Source organism: Vanellus vanellus, assembly GCF_965231255.1.
Source record: "Vanellus vanellus genome assembly, contig: HAP1_SCAFFOLD_36, whole genome shotgun sequence".
NCBI lineage: Eukaryota > Metazoa > Chordata > Aves > Charadriiformes > Charadriidae > Vanellus > Vanellus vanellus.
The window spans coordinates 1,524,493-1,544,000 of record NW_028127470.1 but is presented as its reverse complement, the minus strand read 5'-3'; the positions used below and the strand labels follow the sequence as shown (position 1 = coordinate 1,544,000).

General features: G+C 49.9%; 1 protein-coding gene across 1 annotated transcript; it reads left to right on the top strand.

Moving 5' to 3' along the window:
- Nucleotides 1-791: 791 nt before the first annotated feature.
- On the top strand, nt 792-18,080 carry LOC309685244 (E3 ubiquitin-protein ligase TRIM36-like; the record flags this gene model as incomplete). The annotated part of the gene is made up of 7 exons (XM_082501048.1): nt 792-821; nt 13,376-13,522; nt 14,601-14,696; nt 15,629-15,882; nt 16,534-16,658; nt 17,200-17,493; nt 17,779-18,080. 7 exons carry the CDS (start codon nt 792-794, stop codon nt 18,078-18,080), a joined length of 1,248 nt encoding a protein of 415 aa, XP_082357174.1.
- Between the last annotated feature and the right edge of the window lie 1,428 nt (nt 18,081-19,508).

The window sequence follows — 19,508 nt, the reverse complement described above, 5'->3', positions numbered from 1 at the left end:
TGGCCGGGAATGGGGTTTCCCTCAGGGAGAGCCCCCAAATCCATCCCCAGGGTGGTCCCGCAGCCTCCTGTGTGGCCAGGAATGGCATTTCCCCTATGGATGGAGCCCTCTCCTTCCCCCGACTCCACTCCTGGGCAGCCTTTTCCTCCCTCCCACCTTCTCCCCACAGCCTCTTCCAGGGCTGGGAGAACACTCCTGCCCTTTCTGTTCCTGCGGGATTTGAGAAGAAGAGCCCCCCCGTCTGCCCAGCCCACACGTGGGGTCTGGGCAGCTCCACGCCTTGTGTTTGAACCGGGAATTGGGATATTTCAGTTTTCTTCTGCGATCAGGCCTGGCTGTGAAAGGGCCAGTTGTAGTGGTTAGGCTTTGGTGGGTGAGTAACAGCAACTCTTATTTAAATTTTCCTTTTCTTTAGATTTTGTGTAAGGGGCTCGTTGTCCTCACGCCCACGAGTTCTGCTCCAGGTCAAGCGAAGCCCCATGGAACTGGCCCTAAGGGCGGCGGCGGCCATGGACCCCTTTGGCGTCGAGAACGTGGTTTATTTTGAGTTGAATCTCCCTGTTTTTCTTGAAAACGGGGGTCTGGTTTGTAGCGAGGCTTAAAACCCCGGGTTGTGCCTAAACGTGGGTCTGATTTCAACCTCAGGGGCTGCAACTCTGTCCAGCTCTGACTCACAGCCCTGGCAGCACCGTCAGCATGCCGGGCTCGGCGTTCTCTTGTATTTTGAAGGGTTTCTTACGGATCGGCAGCAGCCGGGGATATTTAGCAGCTGTGTATTGGTGGTGGAATCCATGTGGTTAAAAGGTCTTTGGGGTAAAGAGGTGAATAGGTGTTGTTTTCTTTTTTTTCACCTCGAGAATGTTTCTTGTTGCCTTGTACCTGTAAAAAGATGTTCGAATCGTTTAGGTGTTCAAATCGTTTCATAAAATTACCCCCTAGACAGGAATATGTTTTGTGGTTGGTTTGGTTTTTTTTTATGAGAGTCCTTTCAGCCTTCTCTCCAGGTGGAAATGGGCAATGCAAAGGCATTACAATGATAGATTTGCTAAATCTGTTGCCAAGGTCTATATTACTGGCTTTCCCTGAAGCGGGGAAAAGACGTCCTGTTTAATTGTTGTTTGCATTTGAAATTCTCTGTGAAATGGATTAAGCAGTGTGGGCTTCTTTTTGTGGGTCTGCCCTTGGAAGGAGAGCGCCTTTAGGAAAAGGCTTTTCTGGAGGGACAGAGAATTTAATTGCTGATGGCTATAAAAGCGCGCCCTGTTTGGGTGGCCTGGAAACAAAACCCGTGAAAATCCATGACTGAAAAATGAGACTTTCTCCTAATGATCGGGGCTGCTGTTTCTACTGATTGGCCCATGAATAACAGCTCGTTCCTTACTGGTGGCTGAGGACCCTTGAATTGTTTCCCAAAGCCTAAGGCAGCGGGAAGGGCTGGGGTTGTCAGATCACTGCAAATCAAATAAAAGAGAGCAGTTTGGAGTTGTCTCGTTCCCTCTTTCTTTTCCCAAGAAAGAGGGGTGGAAAATGGTAAAATGTTTTGCAGCAGAGTTCAAAATGGCAAAGGATGTACCGTGTGGGGGGTGGGACGTGGGTTTAGGTGTTGGTGGGGACCCCAGCAATAAACCGTAAGAGGTAGAGCAGCTTTGTGGGACTTTTGGGGCTTGTTTTTGTGTGGATATTCGCTCGTTGCAGACCACGTGCCGGAGCCCTCCAACGGAGGCATTAGAAAAAGAAGTCTTTTTCTTAGTACTAATGCTTTGAATTTTCCAGTGTGGGAAAAGCCGCAAAAGTGTGTATTTCTGCCCAGCTGCGGAGAAATGGGTAATACTGAGCCCTACAATAGCTTGGTTGTTTTTTTTCCCCCTGTGTGATGACTGGTGTGGAGGGAGTTTGTACCAAAGAGTCAACTTCTGATTGTGGGCAGCCCCTGTTTTAGGAACTGTTGCACAGATTGCTTATCGATGCAACTGCTGCCGCGACTCCCGCACTCCCTGCTGAGTGATAATCCAAAACTGCAGAGCGAGCTGGGTGCCCGTGGAAGGGGAACTGCACTCTCAAGTGGAAATACTTGGGGTCTCGTTGCCTGTGGGAGGGAAAGGGATGTCAAGAGTCAACCTAAAGGAACTTCTCACCTTCAGAGATCAGGCTCTGGAGGTGACAGTTAATTGAGGGGAGTCGTGGAAGCGTGCTTTACTGAGCAACATGCTGCTGCTGGCCCAAGACTAAATGTCTCCAAAGTTTGGGGTTGGTTTAAGTGCTTTTTGGTTATTAGCTGGATGTCACTCTTACAAGCACCTCTTGCCCTGTCTGGAGGGGTTTGCTGCTGCCTCCTGCATTGGGCTGAGGGGACCGGCAGCCCTTAGGACAGGGACTTTCTCAGGCGTGGAGGTTAAACCTGGTGCGTGCTGCTTAAAAACTGCTCTGGGTGTTAGTGCAGTGGTCACGGTGAGTGGTGGCTTAGGGGAGCCTGAGATTCGCATTCCTCTTAAGTGCGGGGGATTTTCGGGAGCCTGGGTGGTACAATCCCCTTCCTGCTCCCAGATTCCTGTCGCTGACCCATCAGCGGGGTGTTAGCAGAGCTGATGCCCGCAGCGGCTGAGGGCTGGCATGATCCCGGCATCGCTGGAGCTCTGGAGCCGAGGAATGGGAGCGTGGCCCGTTTCCATCATGGCTTGTGAGGGAAATAGTGCGGTTTGATATAGCCGGGGTGCGTAAACAGGGATTCCTCTTTGCACGTGTGCTTACAGGGTGCACGCAGGTGTGTTACTTGGAGTGTTTCTTAATGCCTGCGAAGCTTTACGAGATTGGTTAATGAGCGTTGCTTTGCTGTGCAAGTGCAAAGTGTTATTTTCATGGAGAAACCAGCTCGGATGTTCCATTTAGGCATTCTGCCTTTAAAAAAAGAAAAATATTTTAAAGCTTTCCTTGCAGGCAGAATAACATCTGCTTTTGAGGATTGTTTCTTTCCCTGCAGGGTGGAAAAATCTACAGCCTCGCTAAGGCTGCAGAGGAAGAAAACTTGTCAGTTTCCTGGAGCAAACTGCAGTTTGGAGAGGGGGGTGGTTTGCCAGAGCGCCTTTTAGCACCTCGTTGGGCACATTTCTTTTCCCTCGGGGCTGAGGTTTAACATCGCCTTTTCATTTGGCTGGGTTTTGGTTGTATGAATTAATGGGTGTTTCAATGGGAACCACAAGACCTAATTTCTCAGTCGCCATCCCAAAAATTGTGCATTCTAAAAAATCAGAATGCGGATGCAAGAACAGAATTTGGACCAGATTCTCCGGCGCCAGGACAGTGCACCGATGCTCCAGGGTGCTTTCCCCGGCAGCGAAGGCATGGTCTGGCAGGAAGGCGGTGGTGGGGGATGGCGAGGTACTGCTGGCTCAGCCGCCCCATGGCCGGGAAGCGATGCTCGTTCTTCTTCCACCAGCGCAGCAGCTGGTGCTGCGCTTGCAGAGGGGCTCCAGGATGTAGTTTTCCAGTTGCTGGTGGATCTCGGGTATGCTCTCCATCGGGTCCTACCCCAAAAGGATGTCATAGATGCTCTGAGATGGGGCGCTGGTGCATGGGTCCTTGCGAGCAGGCAGCTGGCTGCCGGCATCTGCGCCTGTGGCTTTGGAATCCGAGTTTGGCACACCAGAATGGGTGGCAGATGGGGACTGGTGGTTGCAAACCCACAACAGCATGGTTCTCACTGGCTGGTGCAGCTCGCTTCTCAGGCTGGGGCTGAGAAACTGCATCTCCTTGAAGCGCGGGTCCAAAACAGAGGTGATAGCTGCTGGGCTTTCGAGCACTTTCTCGAATGCAGTTCCCTTCAGTTTGGAAGACGGCAGAACACGGAGAATGGCATTACATGCGATCTACTCCTTGGTGTGTTGATTGGACAGGGAATCAGTCAAAAGAGAAAATAAGAAAAATTAATTTGCCTTCTACTTGGATGGCAGAAATCTACGAGAGGCAATAGAAGTCGGATGGTTGAACAAAATCTTGCATGGCTTTGAGTTTGCCCTGAGCTGACGGCTGCAAAGCCTATTGCGAAACCTATTCATTTTTGTGATCGTAGTGATTTTTGTTGGTGTTTTGTTTGGATGTCTTAAGAGTATCGTTATCAAGCAATTATCTCCCCCCAGCCCTGCCATGCCCGCCAGCAGCAATGGGCCGATGGGGTCCTCAGCTGTCAGGTGGGAGGCAGCGGCACCGGGGCAGGGAGGGGGATGCCCGGTACCCCCGGGCGGGCCGTGCCGCCGGTGTGGCTGGAGGATGCTCCATGGCTGCTCACTGCGGCATTTCCCATGGCAGGGAGGAAACACAGGGGGAGCAGGGCGTGGGGGCAAATGGGGGAGGCAAAGCATCTGCACGGGGGGGAGGGGGGGGGCTGTGAGGGCCATGGAAAGGGGAGTGAAGGGCATCTGCAAGGTTGGAGGGGGTAAGGAGGGTGGTAGGTGTCTAAAATGGGGTGCTGGGGGTGTGCAAGGAGGGGGGGCAGCAGGCCGCTAAAGGGGGGTGTAAGGCATCTGCAAGGTGGAGGGGTGGGGGCTCAAAGGGGGAGGTGAGGGGTACCCAAGGTGGGTGTGGGAGGGAGGCACCTGGGCGATGCCTGTTGGGGGTCTCCCCACCAGACCCCCCCTCCTTGTCCCCTCCTCCGCATCTCGATGTGACCCCCTGGTGATGCTGTGGCCCTTCAGAGCAGGGGGACAAAGGCCACTGTCCCCACAGAGCCCCATGCCACCCGGTCACCTCAGCTATTGTCCCACCGGGCGCTTGTGCGGATGCGCCTGGTGTTGGGGTGCAGGCAGGAGGTGGCTGGGTGGTCCCCCCATCTTTCTGCATTTCCTTAGCCTGGGGGAGGGCCTGTCCGCCCCCCCGCTGCACCCATGGGACCCGGCTGCAGGAGCTGCTCTCGGGGGCAAACGAGAGGTGGGGAATTAATTAATCTGCTCTGAAATTACAGCTCACGGCAAAGACTGAGAGGAATTTGCGTCTCCGCCAGCAAGGGATGACGGTCACGTCCTGGTGATGCTCAGCTGTGACCTGCGTGTCCCCCCCCCTCACAGCCCCACTTTGGGGCTCTGGAGATGTGTCCTCTCCCGGGTCCAGTCCCCGTCACAGCCCAAATCCTGGCTCAGGAGCCAGAGGGGTCCCCGCAGGGACGGTGCTGACCCCCACGATAGCAAAGGAGGGAGCCACAGGACCGGTGGCGTCGTCTGGGTAGGATGGAGATGGAGAGGGGCAAGGAGGGGGGTCTCCTGCTCCGCCACCAGAGCAGCTCCCCCAGTTTGGCCCCTCATCCCCTTATAACACTGGGATCAGTGTTATTAATTACACTTTGCTCGAGATTAATTACATTAATCCTCCCTCCTGCTGCTGGTGGCCAGTCCAGCTTGCGTGTGACGGGACGAGGGGGCCGAGGTGGGAAGTTTGCCTGCTCGTGCGATGCTTTTGGCCTCCCCCGGCACCGGGAGGACTCAAAGCCGGACCTGAACCTCTGCTTTGTACTTTTCCTCATCCTCAATTACACCAACGCTTCCCCAGGGAAAGATTTTTCTTTCTAACTGGAGGAGTTGCACTGAGACAGGTAAACTGAGGCAGGACAGTCAAAAATCCCTCTCTCTCCTGCTAGGACAAAAAAACCGCTGCAGCAAAATAATAATTTGGAGAAGTTTTCTTGAGATGGAACAACACTCTCTGCTCCGAAACTCAAAAGTGAGCTCGCCATCCCCTTTCCCAGCCCAGTTTCGATGCTTTGATGTTTTCCAGGCACCTGGCAGCGGCGGCGAAGGACAAAGTACTCGGGGGCCAGAAAAAGCTCATTCCCAGATGGGAACGTTTGTTCCTTTTGCTCGTTAAATTGGCTGGCGAGTGGGAGGTGTGAGCTTCCCCGAGCGTCGCTGCTGCGCGGCGGCAGGTGATGCCATTCGGTCGAAGCAGGAATTTGGGGGATAAAAAGCAGATTTCCGGTATTTTGCTCTTCTCTAAAGAGAAGGGTTTCCTGGAGGCCCTTTCAAAGCTGCAGTTGCGACTCGAGTGTGAGACGTGGTTGGTTTTTTATTTCTTTGAGCGCGGTGATCCCAGTGATGCTTCCCCAGCCCCGGGGGCAAGGGGAGAAGAGAACTCCTGTAGTTCTCCTTCAGCTTTTAAGGCACAGATGCTCTTTGTGCAGCGCTGGCAGTGGTATTTCAGCCAAGGAGGGCATTAGCTGTCAGCCCTTGGCTTTTTTTTTTTTGAGGAGAAAAATGCAGTTTTGTGTGGAAAGCGGGCTTGCAGCAAGAGAAGCCTGAGCCTGGTTGGGCTGAAGACGAAGCTTCACCCTTGTAGGTTCTGAGGGCCTTTGGAGGTTGGTGGTGGCCATGTCCTGTGGCCAAGTGCCATCTAGTGAGTCCTGCAGGTATCACGTTTGGAGAATGAAACTGGCTGTGCTCAAAAGTGTGGGGTTGGGTCTCCGCACCCCACCCCCAGTTTGGAAATCCCTATTTTAATTTTTCGAAAGGAACCACAAGAATGAAGCAGGACGTTTGGTTTTGGTTTGAAACACTCAACTGTCTCCCCTTTTAGTAAATCCTTCCAGACTCACGGTGTATACAATACAGGTGACATTACAGGTGGTTTTATTTGGGTAGGGGAAAAAAAACCTCCTCCAAGTCCGTGTTTTTAGGGCTGTGCCTGAAGGAGGAGACACGCAGAGGTGTGATGCTTGTTGGCTCGCGTGGCCGCGGGGATGGGTCATGACTGGGAGGACGTAAGGGAGCTCTCCTCACCTGGCCCCAACTTGTACCTTCTTCTTCTCGCTAAACAGAGACACGCCGAGGAGGCGGTGATGGACCAGGGAAGAACGAGCACCGTTGCCAATATTCACTATGAGAAGGAGGAGCTGGAAGGTGAGTCGGGAGAGGTGGCACCAGCCCCACGCGTTTTCCCGTTGCGCAAAGTCCCTGCCGCGTCCTGTGCTCAGTGTACGCATCACATGCAGCGAAACGTGGCGTGCTTCTAAATAAACAAGCACAGTTATTTTCACATTTTTTTTAACGTTGTGGCTTTTCGACAGAGGGGAAAAAGCCCCCGCGGCATCTGTGGTGTGAGTGTTGGCCACGGAGCTGGGCAGTTCCCAGCTTGTTTTCTCAGAGGCTGCTCTTGGCTTGGAGAGGTCAGGAGAATAATTTGATGGCTGCAGACACAGGGCTGTGATTTTCTTTTTTTTTGTTCCAGACTTCATTATCACGGGACTAATTGGATCTCCTCTTGTCGCCTTGTGCCGACAAAGATTTTAAAAATAATTACCTTCTGTGGCTGCTTAATGAGCAGGTCTGAGTGTTGTCCAGCCGAAGCTGGAATTTGAGACGAGGGTTGATACTTTCAGGGCACTTTTAGGTGACCCGGAGCCATCGCTTGTTGTTGCTCTGTTGTTGCAAAGTTAGAGTAAAACAGGCTTGGAAAAAGGGACGGGTCTCTGACATTCAGGAATGCAGTGAAACTAAAATGAAGAGAAGTTGGTGTTTCCTCCTGGGATGGCTGTGCTGGTTTAATCATGGCAGCGGCGTCAACCGTCTCCGCAATATCGAGAGTGATGAGAACGCTGCTTTTTTTGCAGGCCACCACACCCTGTCCATGGGCATGCGGATGCCGCTGGTGAGGCAAAGCCACCGGCACCACCGACCCCACCGCCAGAAGCATCGGAAGAAGGAACGGGAGGACTGTGCCCCAATGGAGCAGGGCTACCACTGTAAGTCCCGCCGCAGCATTCATGAGCCTCCTCGGGGCTGCGTGGGTGCCGGGGTCCTCTGCAAGCAGGTCCGTGTGGCTGATTGGTGTGGTTTGCTGTTCTTCTGAGGGAAAGTGGCATTATTTGGGAGGCAGTTGAAGGCATAATGGATTGAGGCTGGTCTTCCTTAGAGGGATCCTGCCTTTAAAAATGGAAATATGGGGAAGGAAAGTGGCCCATCCTTATGCAGAGGTGGAACAGATGGTTCTCCTTCTCCATGGCTCTGTGCAAGCCTGGCCAGACCTGGGGGAGAGGGGCCAGCCCAATATTTAGGGCTGAACTGGTGCCAATCGATGGCCACGTAGGGCTTGCTCCAGCGTTCGCTGCCGTCTTCCACGTCCTCCTCAAACTTCAGCCACCTGCAGACATCGGGCACGATCAGCCCCGTTGCAAGAAAACAGCAGCTCTGTGGAAAGGGACCTGGGAGTCCTGGTGGACAACAGGATGACCATGAGCCAGCAATGTGCCCTGGTGGCCAAGAGGGCCAATGGCATCCTGGGGTGCATCAAAAAGAGTGTGGCCAGCAGGTGGAGGGAGGTCATCCTCCCCCTCTACTCTGCCCTGGTGAGGCCGCATCTGGAGTACTGCGTCCAGTTCTGGGCTCCCCAGTTCAAGAAAGACAGGGATCTGCTGGAGAGGGTCCAGCAAAGGGCTACGAAGATGATTAGGGGATTAGAACATCTTTCATATGAGGAAAGGCTGAGGAACTTGGGCCTCTTTAGTGTAGAGAAAAGAAGACTGAGGGGGGATCTTATTAATGCTTTCAAATACTTAAAGGGAGGATGCCAGAGGGATGGGAGGAGTCTTTTTTCAGTGGTGCCCATTGATAGGACGAGGGGTAATGGGCACAAGCTTGAACATAGGAAGTTCCATCTTAACATGAGGAGGAACTTCTTCAGTTTGAGGGTAGTGGAGCACTGGAACAGGCTGCCCAGAGAGGTTGTGGAGTCTCCCACTCTGGAGATGTTTGATCCGGGATGTGAAGCGAAAAGCCCCCTGGTTCTGGAGTGACTTTCGGGATGGTCTGAGCCTACAGTGTCTGGCGTCCTTCCTCTTCCTCTACTGTGCCTGCAAGTCCCCCGTCATCAATCACCTTTGGGGGACTGCTGGGGGAGGCGACCAACAGCCACATAGTGAGCACCTCTCTCTGTTGGGTGGCACGAGGGAGGACAACACTCATGCAAAAGTCCTTGCTGCAGTGAATTTGCACTTGTGGTTTTCCCTCTAATGATTTAATTACTCGCTGCTGCCTCTCTTCCCTGGACAGAGTGCCATGGAGTCGCTGCTGGGCGCATCCGTGACCGGCGTGGTGTATTTCCTCTTTGCTGGCCAACCTCTCGCCATCCTCGGCAGCACCGGCCCCGTCCTCGTGTTCGAGAAGATCCTCTACAAATTCTGCAAGTAAGGCTGGCTGCTGCGGCCAGGTGCTGCGAGCGCCTTCAGAAGAAGGCAGGGATGGAGAAAAGATGTTTTTCTTAGTGGTAGTTGGTAGATTTAAGTTGTCTTCTGTGTCACAGACATCACGCGCTGCTGCTTTAGTATGTGACGGTGCAGGAGCCCTCGGTCTCTGAAGGATGGATGGGTGGTTCAGGGTTTTTAGAGTTAAAGTGAAAGAGCAGGAGGAGGAGAAACCACAAGGATATGGATGCCCGAGATGGGCTGCACAGGGAAGATGAGACAAATGACTCTGGTTTGGGAATGAGGGAAGATTTGCTTTCCTCTCAGTACAAACTCGGGCACTTTTTTGCATGTTTTTTGCTGGAAGTGGAAATATATTTTACCCACATATCCAAACAGTTCTCTGGTCAAATGTTTTGATGATTTTTGAAAAAGCAGGAGCTTTTCAGGCAAAATGGATATTTTCCATGACAGTCTTTTTGTTGTGGCAACTGTGATGGGAGATTAACCTCTCTTATTGCAATTAAATTTATTATGAAGCCCCAACTTGCTGGCAGCAGGTAACTGGGTGCAAACCCAGCCGGTTTCGCTGTTAGGGCATCGGGGTGATGTGGGAGAACACCACCTTCCACAACAGGGACCTGACCTCAATTAGCCTCCGAGGCATTAACACAAGGTAATTGTTAAAGAATGATAATTAAATAATTGGCCTCTCCTCCTGCGGGCCCACACCCTGCGCCGCAGCCCCGAGGCTGTCTGTCGTAGGACGTGGAAACTGCATTTACCATCCGCAGCCTTGACACGCTCCTGAATTGCTGCCGACTTTCCCCAAAGGAAGGCATGGCTCAGAGCCTCTTGCTGCCCTCTCCACCCTGCGTTTTCTTTTGCTTTCCCAGGGACTACGCGCTCTCCTATCTCTATGGGCGTGCATTGGGCTGTGGACTGCCTTCTTCTGCATAGTGCTGGTGGCCACTGACGCTAGCTCTTTGGTGTGCTACATCACCCGCTTCACCGAAGAAGCCTTCGCCTCCCTCATCTGCATCATCTTCATCTATGAGGCTCTGGAGAAGCTGAGTCACCTGCGAGAGGCCTACCCTGTGCACACGCACAGCAAGCTGGACTTCCTCACCATCTCCTAGTGGGTTTCTTCCTCCTAAAGTGCCGCTGCCCCTTGGCAGGAGCTCAGGGCTGCACCTCCATGCCTTCCCCTCACCTCTGTCTTGGCTTCTCTCCTCCCAGCTGTAAGGGTGAGGCACCGACCCATCCCAGCAACGAAACCCTGCAGTTCTGGGAGAGCAACAAGATCAATGTGTCTGGCATCACCTGGGAGAACCTCACGGTGACTGTAAGTGCCCCGAGTCACTGCTTCCTCGTGCCGCGGCCGTGGCGTCCAGGGGCACTGGCCTGGTGCAAAGCTCAGAGCCCTTCAGGTGATGATGGGCTTCCAACTGTGCCAGTGCTGCTCTGAAAAGTCGTTATTTCAGTCTAAGGTGTGGGTTTAACCCCCTTGGGCCTGGGAAGGAGAGTCCACCTCATCCCTGACATGGTGGGCAATAACTGTTATCCTCAGGACAGCGGTTCTGTCTGGGAGCAAGGTTCAGTGGGTGCTTTGGTTATTGGAGAAGTTGGAGGACTTCAGTTCATGCTTGAAGGCCATAATTAGCTTCCTTAATTGGTTCCTAGTAACTCCAGGCCTTGCTTTCTTACTCAGCGCTGTCTGAAGGTACGTGCATAAACTTGCATGTCTGAGCAGCTCCTTGGGCCATTGTTGCTGGAAGCAGAGCTCAGGCACAGGGTGGGACGCTCTTATGGACATCTTCACCCCCCTTGGCTGTGTCCTGTGAGCCCGCCCCCTGTGAGCCCGCCCCTGGGAAGGGACAATTTGTCTCTTCTCCTTTCCTGTCACTGTTGTCTTAGCCCTCCTTCCCCGTTCCCTCTTTCACTCTCCCCAAGAGTTTCCAGTGTTTCCTTCCCCTCTGGTGTCTTCTTCAGCCACGGTTACCTGCCGTTCAAGCGGAGGATGTGCCATAGGTCTGTGGTACGGTGTCCCATCACATCTCCTGTCTCCGCTGTCGTGGAGAGTTTCATGGACCTGCCTGTGGACACGATGGCCCCTACACACCTGAAGTCCTCTTCAGGCTGAGAGATCTGGGGCTGTTCAGTCTGGAGAAAAAATGGCTCAGGGAGACCTTATTAAGGTGTCTCAATGCCTGATGGGAGGGAATGAAGGCAAGGGAGCCAACTGTACCTCAGGAGTTCCCAGTGAGTAGACTCGGAAGGTTGTCAAACTCTGGAACCACTGGAACACTGCAACCGCCCAAAGAGGTTGTTAACTCTCCACCAATGGAGATCTTCCAAAGCCTCAGGAGTTCCCAGTGAGCTTTGAATTTTGAGGGTGAACAAACACTGGAACAGGTGTCTCAGAGAGGTGGTGGAGTCTCTAATAACGGAGTTATTCAAAACCCACCAAGAGAAGGTCCTGAGCAACCTGCTGTACCTGACCCTGCCTCAGCTGGGGCTTGGACTACACAGTCTCCAGAGGTGCCTTCCAACCTCACCCATTCTGTGAGTGTAGAGGACAAAAGTAAGACAGAAAGAAATGAGAACAGATCCCCTTGGCCACAAACACCTTGGTCTCCTGTGGAGAGGACCTGTGATGAAGAGAGGAAACTTATAATGAGGAAGGAGTAGCAGAGATGGAGTGTTATGCACTGACTGTAATCCTCCATTTCCCATCCCTCGTGTGCCTCTCCAGGCGGGAGTGAGAAGAAGAAATGCAAATGCAAATGAAGGAGTAATTTGAGCCTAGGGGAAAAAAAAAAAAAGTGGGGTGGGGGAATGGTCTAAAATATTTAGTCATAGTTTCTGACTATCCGAGTCTACTTGACTTGGCAATGAACTGGTAATTTGTAAGTGATTTCCCTGTCTTTGTTTTGACCCATGATCATCTTTCCCCTCGTATCATCTTGAGGAGGGGGAGCGAGTGAGCAGCTTGGTTGTTGTCTGGCTGCTGGTCAAGGTTAACCCACCTTTCATAAACCCGCTTTCATTCACAACCAGACTGGAGAGCACTTTGTAACGTGTGTGGTGGGGATGGGAGAAGCAGATACTGGGCTGATTGTTCTTGAATTCTGAGAGAACTAGACGAGGTAATCTGCTGACCTCTTCGGTCTCTAGCTTGCAGGCTGTAATTCTTACTTACACGAGGAGATGAATAAAAGTGTGCAGTTTCCGTTAGGTGTGACTGTGCACTGCTGTGGAAAAACTGCTTCCACAGACTAACAGCATGACTGCAGTTTTTGGAGATGTCTGCCTGCACAGCTAATTTTCCTGAACATTTCCTTTGTCTTTGGGCTTTTCACCATAGCCTAAGATAACATTTGGAGCTTGAGAGTTGGTTTTGGAGATGGTCTGCAACCTTAGCTTTGAGTGTCCGTGTTTATGCTACTTTATGTGCCTTTTAGATGGCTTTAGCTGTTGCATGATCTTGGAGTTGAGCGGCACTTTTTCCCTCTTTGAGCAGTTATTTCAACACGCTCAGTTTTTGAAAGATGAGTTTTAGTGAACACCAGGTTTTTTACAGTGCTGTTTAAGCTGTTGCTGGAATTAGCGCTCAGCATAAGCAACTTGTAATTGGAGTCAGACAGAAAAATTGAAACACTGGGGCCTTTTGTCTTTAAGATGGCTGTGACTGGTGGTGGTGGCTGCGTTTCATTTGTTGCTCCAAGAGCAATGGCTATGTGGCTGGTCAGAGTCTAGCTTAGACCTCAGTCATTACAGTATTATGTCAACTCTTGCTTTAAGAAACAGTTCATAGCTGTTTCAAGAGATGCCGGTGTGAACAGGGTTAAATTTGACAGGGTGGACATGTTATGTGTTGCATTTACATCTCCGAACTGGAGTGCGGGGAGCTTGAGGTGTGCAGACAACTTCAGGGATTAGCAAAACGGTTGATTGCAGTATGGAGGCTATGTGATGTGTACACAGACATTGCTACAGGTTCACTCACTGTAAACCTGGTGAAACTGTTTGTTTTCATCTGCTGGCTTTCACTGGCATGGACAAATGTAAAAGGTGGAAGATAAACAGAATATAAAAAATACCCACTGATAAGTCAGACGCTGCTGTGGGATAATTGAGTGTTTTGGTGGTTTGTTGAGCACCTCAGTTTTTGGAAGGACACCTGCATTCTCTCTGCTCTCTTTTTTTTTCTTCCAGATTTTGATGTGTCCAGAACATGAAATGGAGAGGGTAAACATGTACTGTGAAACCTGCAGAAGGCCTGTTTGTCGTCTATGTAAACCGGGTGGATGTCATGCAAACCACAGAGTAACAACCATAAGCACTGCCTACAAAACCTTTAAGGTAAAAGTAAATATTGTTGGACCTGGCCTTAAGAAGGGGGAAGAGCACTGAGCCTCGGGTTTAAGGGCAAACTTCCCCTGGCAGGATGCCAGGACGTGTGTTTGGAGGACACTGAACGAGTCATGAGGCATGCTGCTGTGCAACATCTGTTAATGTATATATTAGTGTGACATAGTGTGCGGCTAAGAAACTAAACTATATTTTCTATGAGGCTTCAAACAGAACCCCTTAAAAGCGCTTCCACCTTATGTTAGCCAACTGTGCATCAGTACTGACCAATGCAGAAGGTTTAAGAAGTTAATGGTTTACAATCTGGCTTTTTTAAGGCAAGTGTCCTTGTGGCTTGGGTTAGCTTATACTTCAGAAGCACTCCTGAAGAATCTGCATCGGCAGTTATCTGCTGGGACGCTGTATGTTTTTGAAGTTGCAGAGCTGTTGATTCCCTAAGCACCATACAACAGGGCAGACTTGCAAACACTGCTTTGTTATTAAAGAATGATTGCTGCTGCCTCCTCTTCTTCCTTTGCTTCCTCTCTTGCTCACAGGAGAGAAAAAAAAAAAAAAGCCCATCCCAGCCTGCCTTCTGCTCTTTGGCCTCCTCGCCTGTTTGCAAGGCTTTTCCTGTACAGCTGTTAACTCTTGCAACTAAGGAAGTGCAGAGACACTCCTAAGTTCAAGTTTCCAACCACTCATTTTTCTAGCAAACCTTACTACAGATGAGTTAATAACCTATGAGGCTTTTCTATTAGTTCTGGTAATGTCTTGAAGACTCGTGTTCCTAGCCTAAGAGAGAAGGTGACTGCTGTGGCTGGGGAAGGATGAGCCAGCTGAGGCTGTCACCTCTTCTCCTCAGAGGCTGTGCCACCAGTCCTGCACATGGCAGTGGCCTGATGTCCCGGGCCAGTCATGGCGGGTCACTGAGCAGTTCTCCGCAGGGTTGCTGCTCATAACTGATGGCAGGCTCTTGTCCTCGTAACTACAGAAACTGAGTGCTGGCTGGGTGGCCCACCTGTGCTTGTTGTCAGTTTGGGTGGGATGCCCTTGTTCTGCCTGCCAGTTTGCTGTTTTATTTTAACAGGAGAAGCTTTCAAAAGATATCGAGTACCTCATCAGTAAGGAGAGCCAGGTGAAAGCTCGCATCACGCAGCTGGATCTGCTGCTGAAAGAAACAGAGGTGAGAGTGGCTTGTGGGTTGTCTGGGGATGGACCTCGCAAGGACACAGCAGGGACTCCAAATGGAACAGTGAAGTGTTCCAGATCCTTTGGGGGTTTTTTTTGTTAGCCAGCAAAACCATTTCTGAACAGTTTGTGTTGGTTCTGAGTCACAGACGGTAAGACCTAATCCTGACAGTGTGGGAAATTTGGGCAACCTACAGAGGGAAGTTAAGTTTTGGGTGCTGCTGTGAATTTAATTGACATAAAGCTTATTTGATACCTTACCCAAAGAGAGGTGGGTTAGACTTACAGCTCTTGCATATGAGTGGTGCTGCACAATTTATGCTGTCTGTTTACCTTGAGGATGTTGCAGTGAAGTCAGAATTAAGGGCAAAATCTCCCTGCAGAAGAGTCAGAGCTGGGAGCTCACATACGAGCTGAAAAACGCAATGGCAAAAATTGGCAGGAGCTCCTGGCCCTGCCTGTATCTTGCTGCAGATGGCCTTTGTGCTTCATAGTTCCTTTAATCCAGGGCACTCATCAGAGGTGGCACTACAGGGCATAGGGGAGAAACTGGGCTGGACTCCCAGTTCAGGGTGACTGGGGAAGGTGGAAGAGCACCTAGATCTTGGGCATGAAGACTTCAGACGCTGACTTGCTTTTACAGTGCTTTTCCATGAACTATTTAGACAAACGCTGTGCGTAACTAAATACATAATCGGAGGAATAATTTCCTGCTCTTTCCTCTCTGTGTTAACATAGGAGACGCTTACTAGCTTGGGTGCAGTGCTGATTGCATTTTCAGTGTTGAAGAGCATAACAAAGCTCGTTAGTCTTGGCAGTCAAACAGATGACTAATTTGCTCTGATCTCTTGAACAACCCTAAGTACATTTCTGTACACAGCCACAGTGCTGTGGGATCCGTCTAAAATGTCTTTTGTTCCCTCCTAGTGCAACAGTGAAAGAGCTAAAGAAGAAGCATCTCAGAGTTTTGAGAAATTATCTCATGTCCTGGAAGAGAAGAAATCCGCAGCTCTTAGGGCAACTGAAGCTTCTAAGAATTTAAGGCTGGAAAAATTGCAAACACAAGCAGAAGAATCTCAAGGGCTCCTGGAAAATAATGGCCTTGTAGGACTTGCTCAAGAACTGCTTAAAGAAACCGATCCATCTTGTTTTGTTCAAACAGCAAAACAACTTCACGTCAGGTATCTTATTAATTATCTTCCGTTCGAGGTACAGGTACTGTTCCAGGGATGTCTGGTCAGTCATATTCTTTGGACACCTGCTAGGAAAGTACTGAATGCAAGTACTTTGTGTTGCAGAGCCTCAGAGGCGGTCCCGGTACCATTCAGTAGAAATTCCTATATTACAGTGTGCGTTAAAAAACAGCCCAGAGGAGGGGCTCTGTCCTGCGCCAACGCCTAGCCTTCTTCAGTAGGACTGCAGTGGAAGGGTAACCCATTCAGCTCACTGATACAGTCCTTTGCTCAGAGATTGCATCGGGTATTTGCAAGTTAATCTAACAGGTCTCTTCTGGCTTTAAACTCTTTGATCTGAATAGTTGTGCTCCATTAGCGCTTCACACCTATTTTGTTCTTTGAATGTAATGCCCCAAATTGTTAAAATGCTCTGCCAACCAAAAGATTCCCTGTTAGTTATCTTTACACTGATGTACAAAAGGCCTTTACATTTTGCATTTTAATTCTGTCTAGAGAGACAAGTTTCTGGGACACATGAGTAAGTACCTGAAAAGAGAACTTTTTTTAAAGCAAAACCTAGCGGTTTTGCTTTAAGGAATGCACCCATGTGAATTCCTTTTTCCCTCTTCTGCCATCCCTCTGCTTCTGTGCTTTCAGAATCCAAAAAGCTACTGAATCTCTGAAGAGCTTCAAGCCAGCAGCTGAAACTACTTTCGAGGACTTTGTGATGGACATAGCCAAGCAAGAAGAGATCCTTGGTGACTTGTCCTTCCATTCCAATGGCAAATTATGAGAGCATCAGGTCTTTCTTGAGTTATAGCTTTAAGGGCTTCTCTGGAAAGAGGCAAAACTTGTGCAGGGCTGCAGTTGCAGAACTCAATCTTGTGACTTGCATTGTCCCTTCTGCCTCTGTGATTCACAAGGCGTTACCTGGCAGCAATGCTAGCTTCAGCTTTGATAAAGAAGCTAAGATGCCATGGCATTCAGAACCAGTTTACATTGGCTTTCAAAATATTGTAGTTAAGTAATACTAGGTCTTCCTAGCAGCTTTTTGTCGTGATTGCATGACAGAAAAGAATAGGTTTTTATATGGTTTTTTAGTTGCCAGCAAAAATAAATAATACAACTTTCAAAGTAAAACCAGAAAGGATTTAAGTGCATGAACAGACCCATCCTCATCTGCACTCTTTGACTGAGTCAGATTCCCCCCCCGCACTGTCCCCCCAGTGCTGTAGCCACTCAACAAAGGGCTTCTGTGTTTAATTCTAAAACAACATGTATCTACATTTGAGGTTTTTTTCTCCTGAATCTCTGTCATTCCAGGTCTAGAAATACCAGAAATCAATGAAGAGCAGAGCAAAATGTACAACAAAGCTCTGATCAGTTGGGAATGCCCTGGGAAGACAGACTCAGCTGATATCTATGTTCTTGAGTATCATAAGCTTCATAGAGAAGAGGAGAGTACAACGTGGCAGGAGATCGAAGTTTGCAGCAAGAGCAAAGTCATATCTGATCTCGATGACGACAGCAGCTATGCCTTCAGAGTTCGAGGATATAAAGGATCCATCTCCAGCCCTTGGAGCCAAGAAGTTATCTTGCGTACGCCTCCAGCCCCAGGTATTGGGTTTTCTTATGTCCACGAGCTGCTGGTGGTGTTAAGAGCTGTAGGTGGTTTCCAGTAGCTCCCAGACTTCTACTACACTGTTACCGGTTGTATAAATGTTTAAAAGCACTGTTAACAAACAGGTTAAGTAGGTAGCATACTGAGACTGTGTTAGCTTGCGTAATGTTCCCGGTAGCCTTTAAAAGCGAGGAATTCTAGTGCCAGCGTGACTTAAAATATAGTTTATAAGCACAGAAATACTTAACTAAGAGAAAATTTTTTGGGATGCTGTTTTTCAGTTCTCAGTTTTCTTTTTGATGACAAATGCGGGTACAACAGTGAACATCTCCTGCTGAACCCAGGAAGAACCTCTGTGGAAAGTAGGGCTGGATTTCCTCTACTGCTGGGGTCTGAGCGCATGCAGGTCGGATGCTACACAACCCTGGATTACATCATTGGCGACACCGGGATTGCCAAAGGGAAGCACTTCTGGGCTTTTCACGTGGAAGCCTATTCCTACCTGGTGAAAGTGGGAGTTGTTTCTAGCAACAAGATACAGAAGTTGTTCCATAATACCCATGATGTGACCAGCCCAAGGTAAATTGCAGACTCTTGCTTAATACATGTTTTGTATAAGGAGATGGCTTTTTAAAAAATAAATTAAGAGCGAGCCTGGTCTCAATTAGTATACAAGATGAACCTAAGCAGTGGGAAGTGGCTTGAAGGATATAGTGTAAGCAGGTTGTCCTCTTCATCCTCTACTATTAGTAGGAAGATGTTCTAATTGTCCAGAGTCCTATTTTCTTTCTTTCTGGGAAAGAAATCGGGTTTCTACAGATATCAAGATATGTCAGTTAAAGCAAGAAGGTTAAAAAAGAGAAAAAAAAGCATCATTTGCAAGATTGAAGCAATGCTTAGTTGTCAATAGTAAGATTCTGCCTTAATTCCCTTAGCATACTAGGTTTGGCAGCCACTCGGAGGTACAATGTTCACTGGGCATATCTGTGTGTCTTTGCTGTAGCTTGCGTCATGGTGGATTCCAAGTCACTGGCTCATCCCAGGCTATAGATTTGCATGTGACACTGGAGTGCTACTGAGCACAAGCCAAAGTGCAGTGGACAAACCAGCAAAAAGATTTCCAGCTCTCAATTACAGTTGTAGTAAGCCTGGATGTGTCTAGGAACTGCAGGCTGGGAGGCTATCTCCCAGGGGCTCTTAACTTTTTCATGAATCTAACAAAAGTGTTGGCCTTCTGCTGTATAACATACTGAAATTATAAAAACGCCAGTGTCTCAAGCTTCTGAAAGTCAGATGGAGACTTTTTGAAAAATGAGAAATTAGATCCTGATTTTCTCATTTCTCCCGGTCCCTGCCAGGAGGGAGCGAAGCTCAGCCCCGCTCCCTCCTTTTACAGGGAGGAAAACAAAATGGAAAAAAGAAAACCAAATTGTCCTATATTAGAAGTGTATAATTCCATTTTAAGGGTAGGGCAGCAATAGGGCTGGTACCACAGCCCCCCAGCCCCACAGCCACTGTGGGTCACCGGCGTAATAATGTACCTCTCCGGTAATTAAAGTTTCTTTTGGGAAGGGGGGAGAGATGGGGACTCTCCTGCGCCGGGACCTTTCCCCTCCAGGGAGGCAGAGCCGGAGCAGCGAGCACGGTCCTGCCCGGAGGGCAGCGTGGAGGGGACGCGCACGGGCATCCCGGAGGAACAGCAGCAAGGAAACCCCGGCACTGCACCTTTCCCTACCTCCGAGCCTTTGTCTTTTCCTCTTTTTAAGGGCTCAACCAGTTTCTTCCCCCTCTGACCGTCACCATGGGGCACTGGCACCAGCAGCTTTGCAAAACCCCATCCTGTAAAAGCCGCCTGATTTTGGCCCTGTTTGGGGATGCGCTGCTTCCATCCTTACAGAGCAAACTGATAGATTTGTTTTTCTCCCCCCTCCCCATTTAGCAAGAAGCACCAACGTGCCGTTGTCGGTTTGGGTCAGTTTGCTGCAGAAAAAGGCTCCCGCAGGGGACGGGA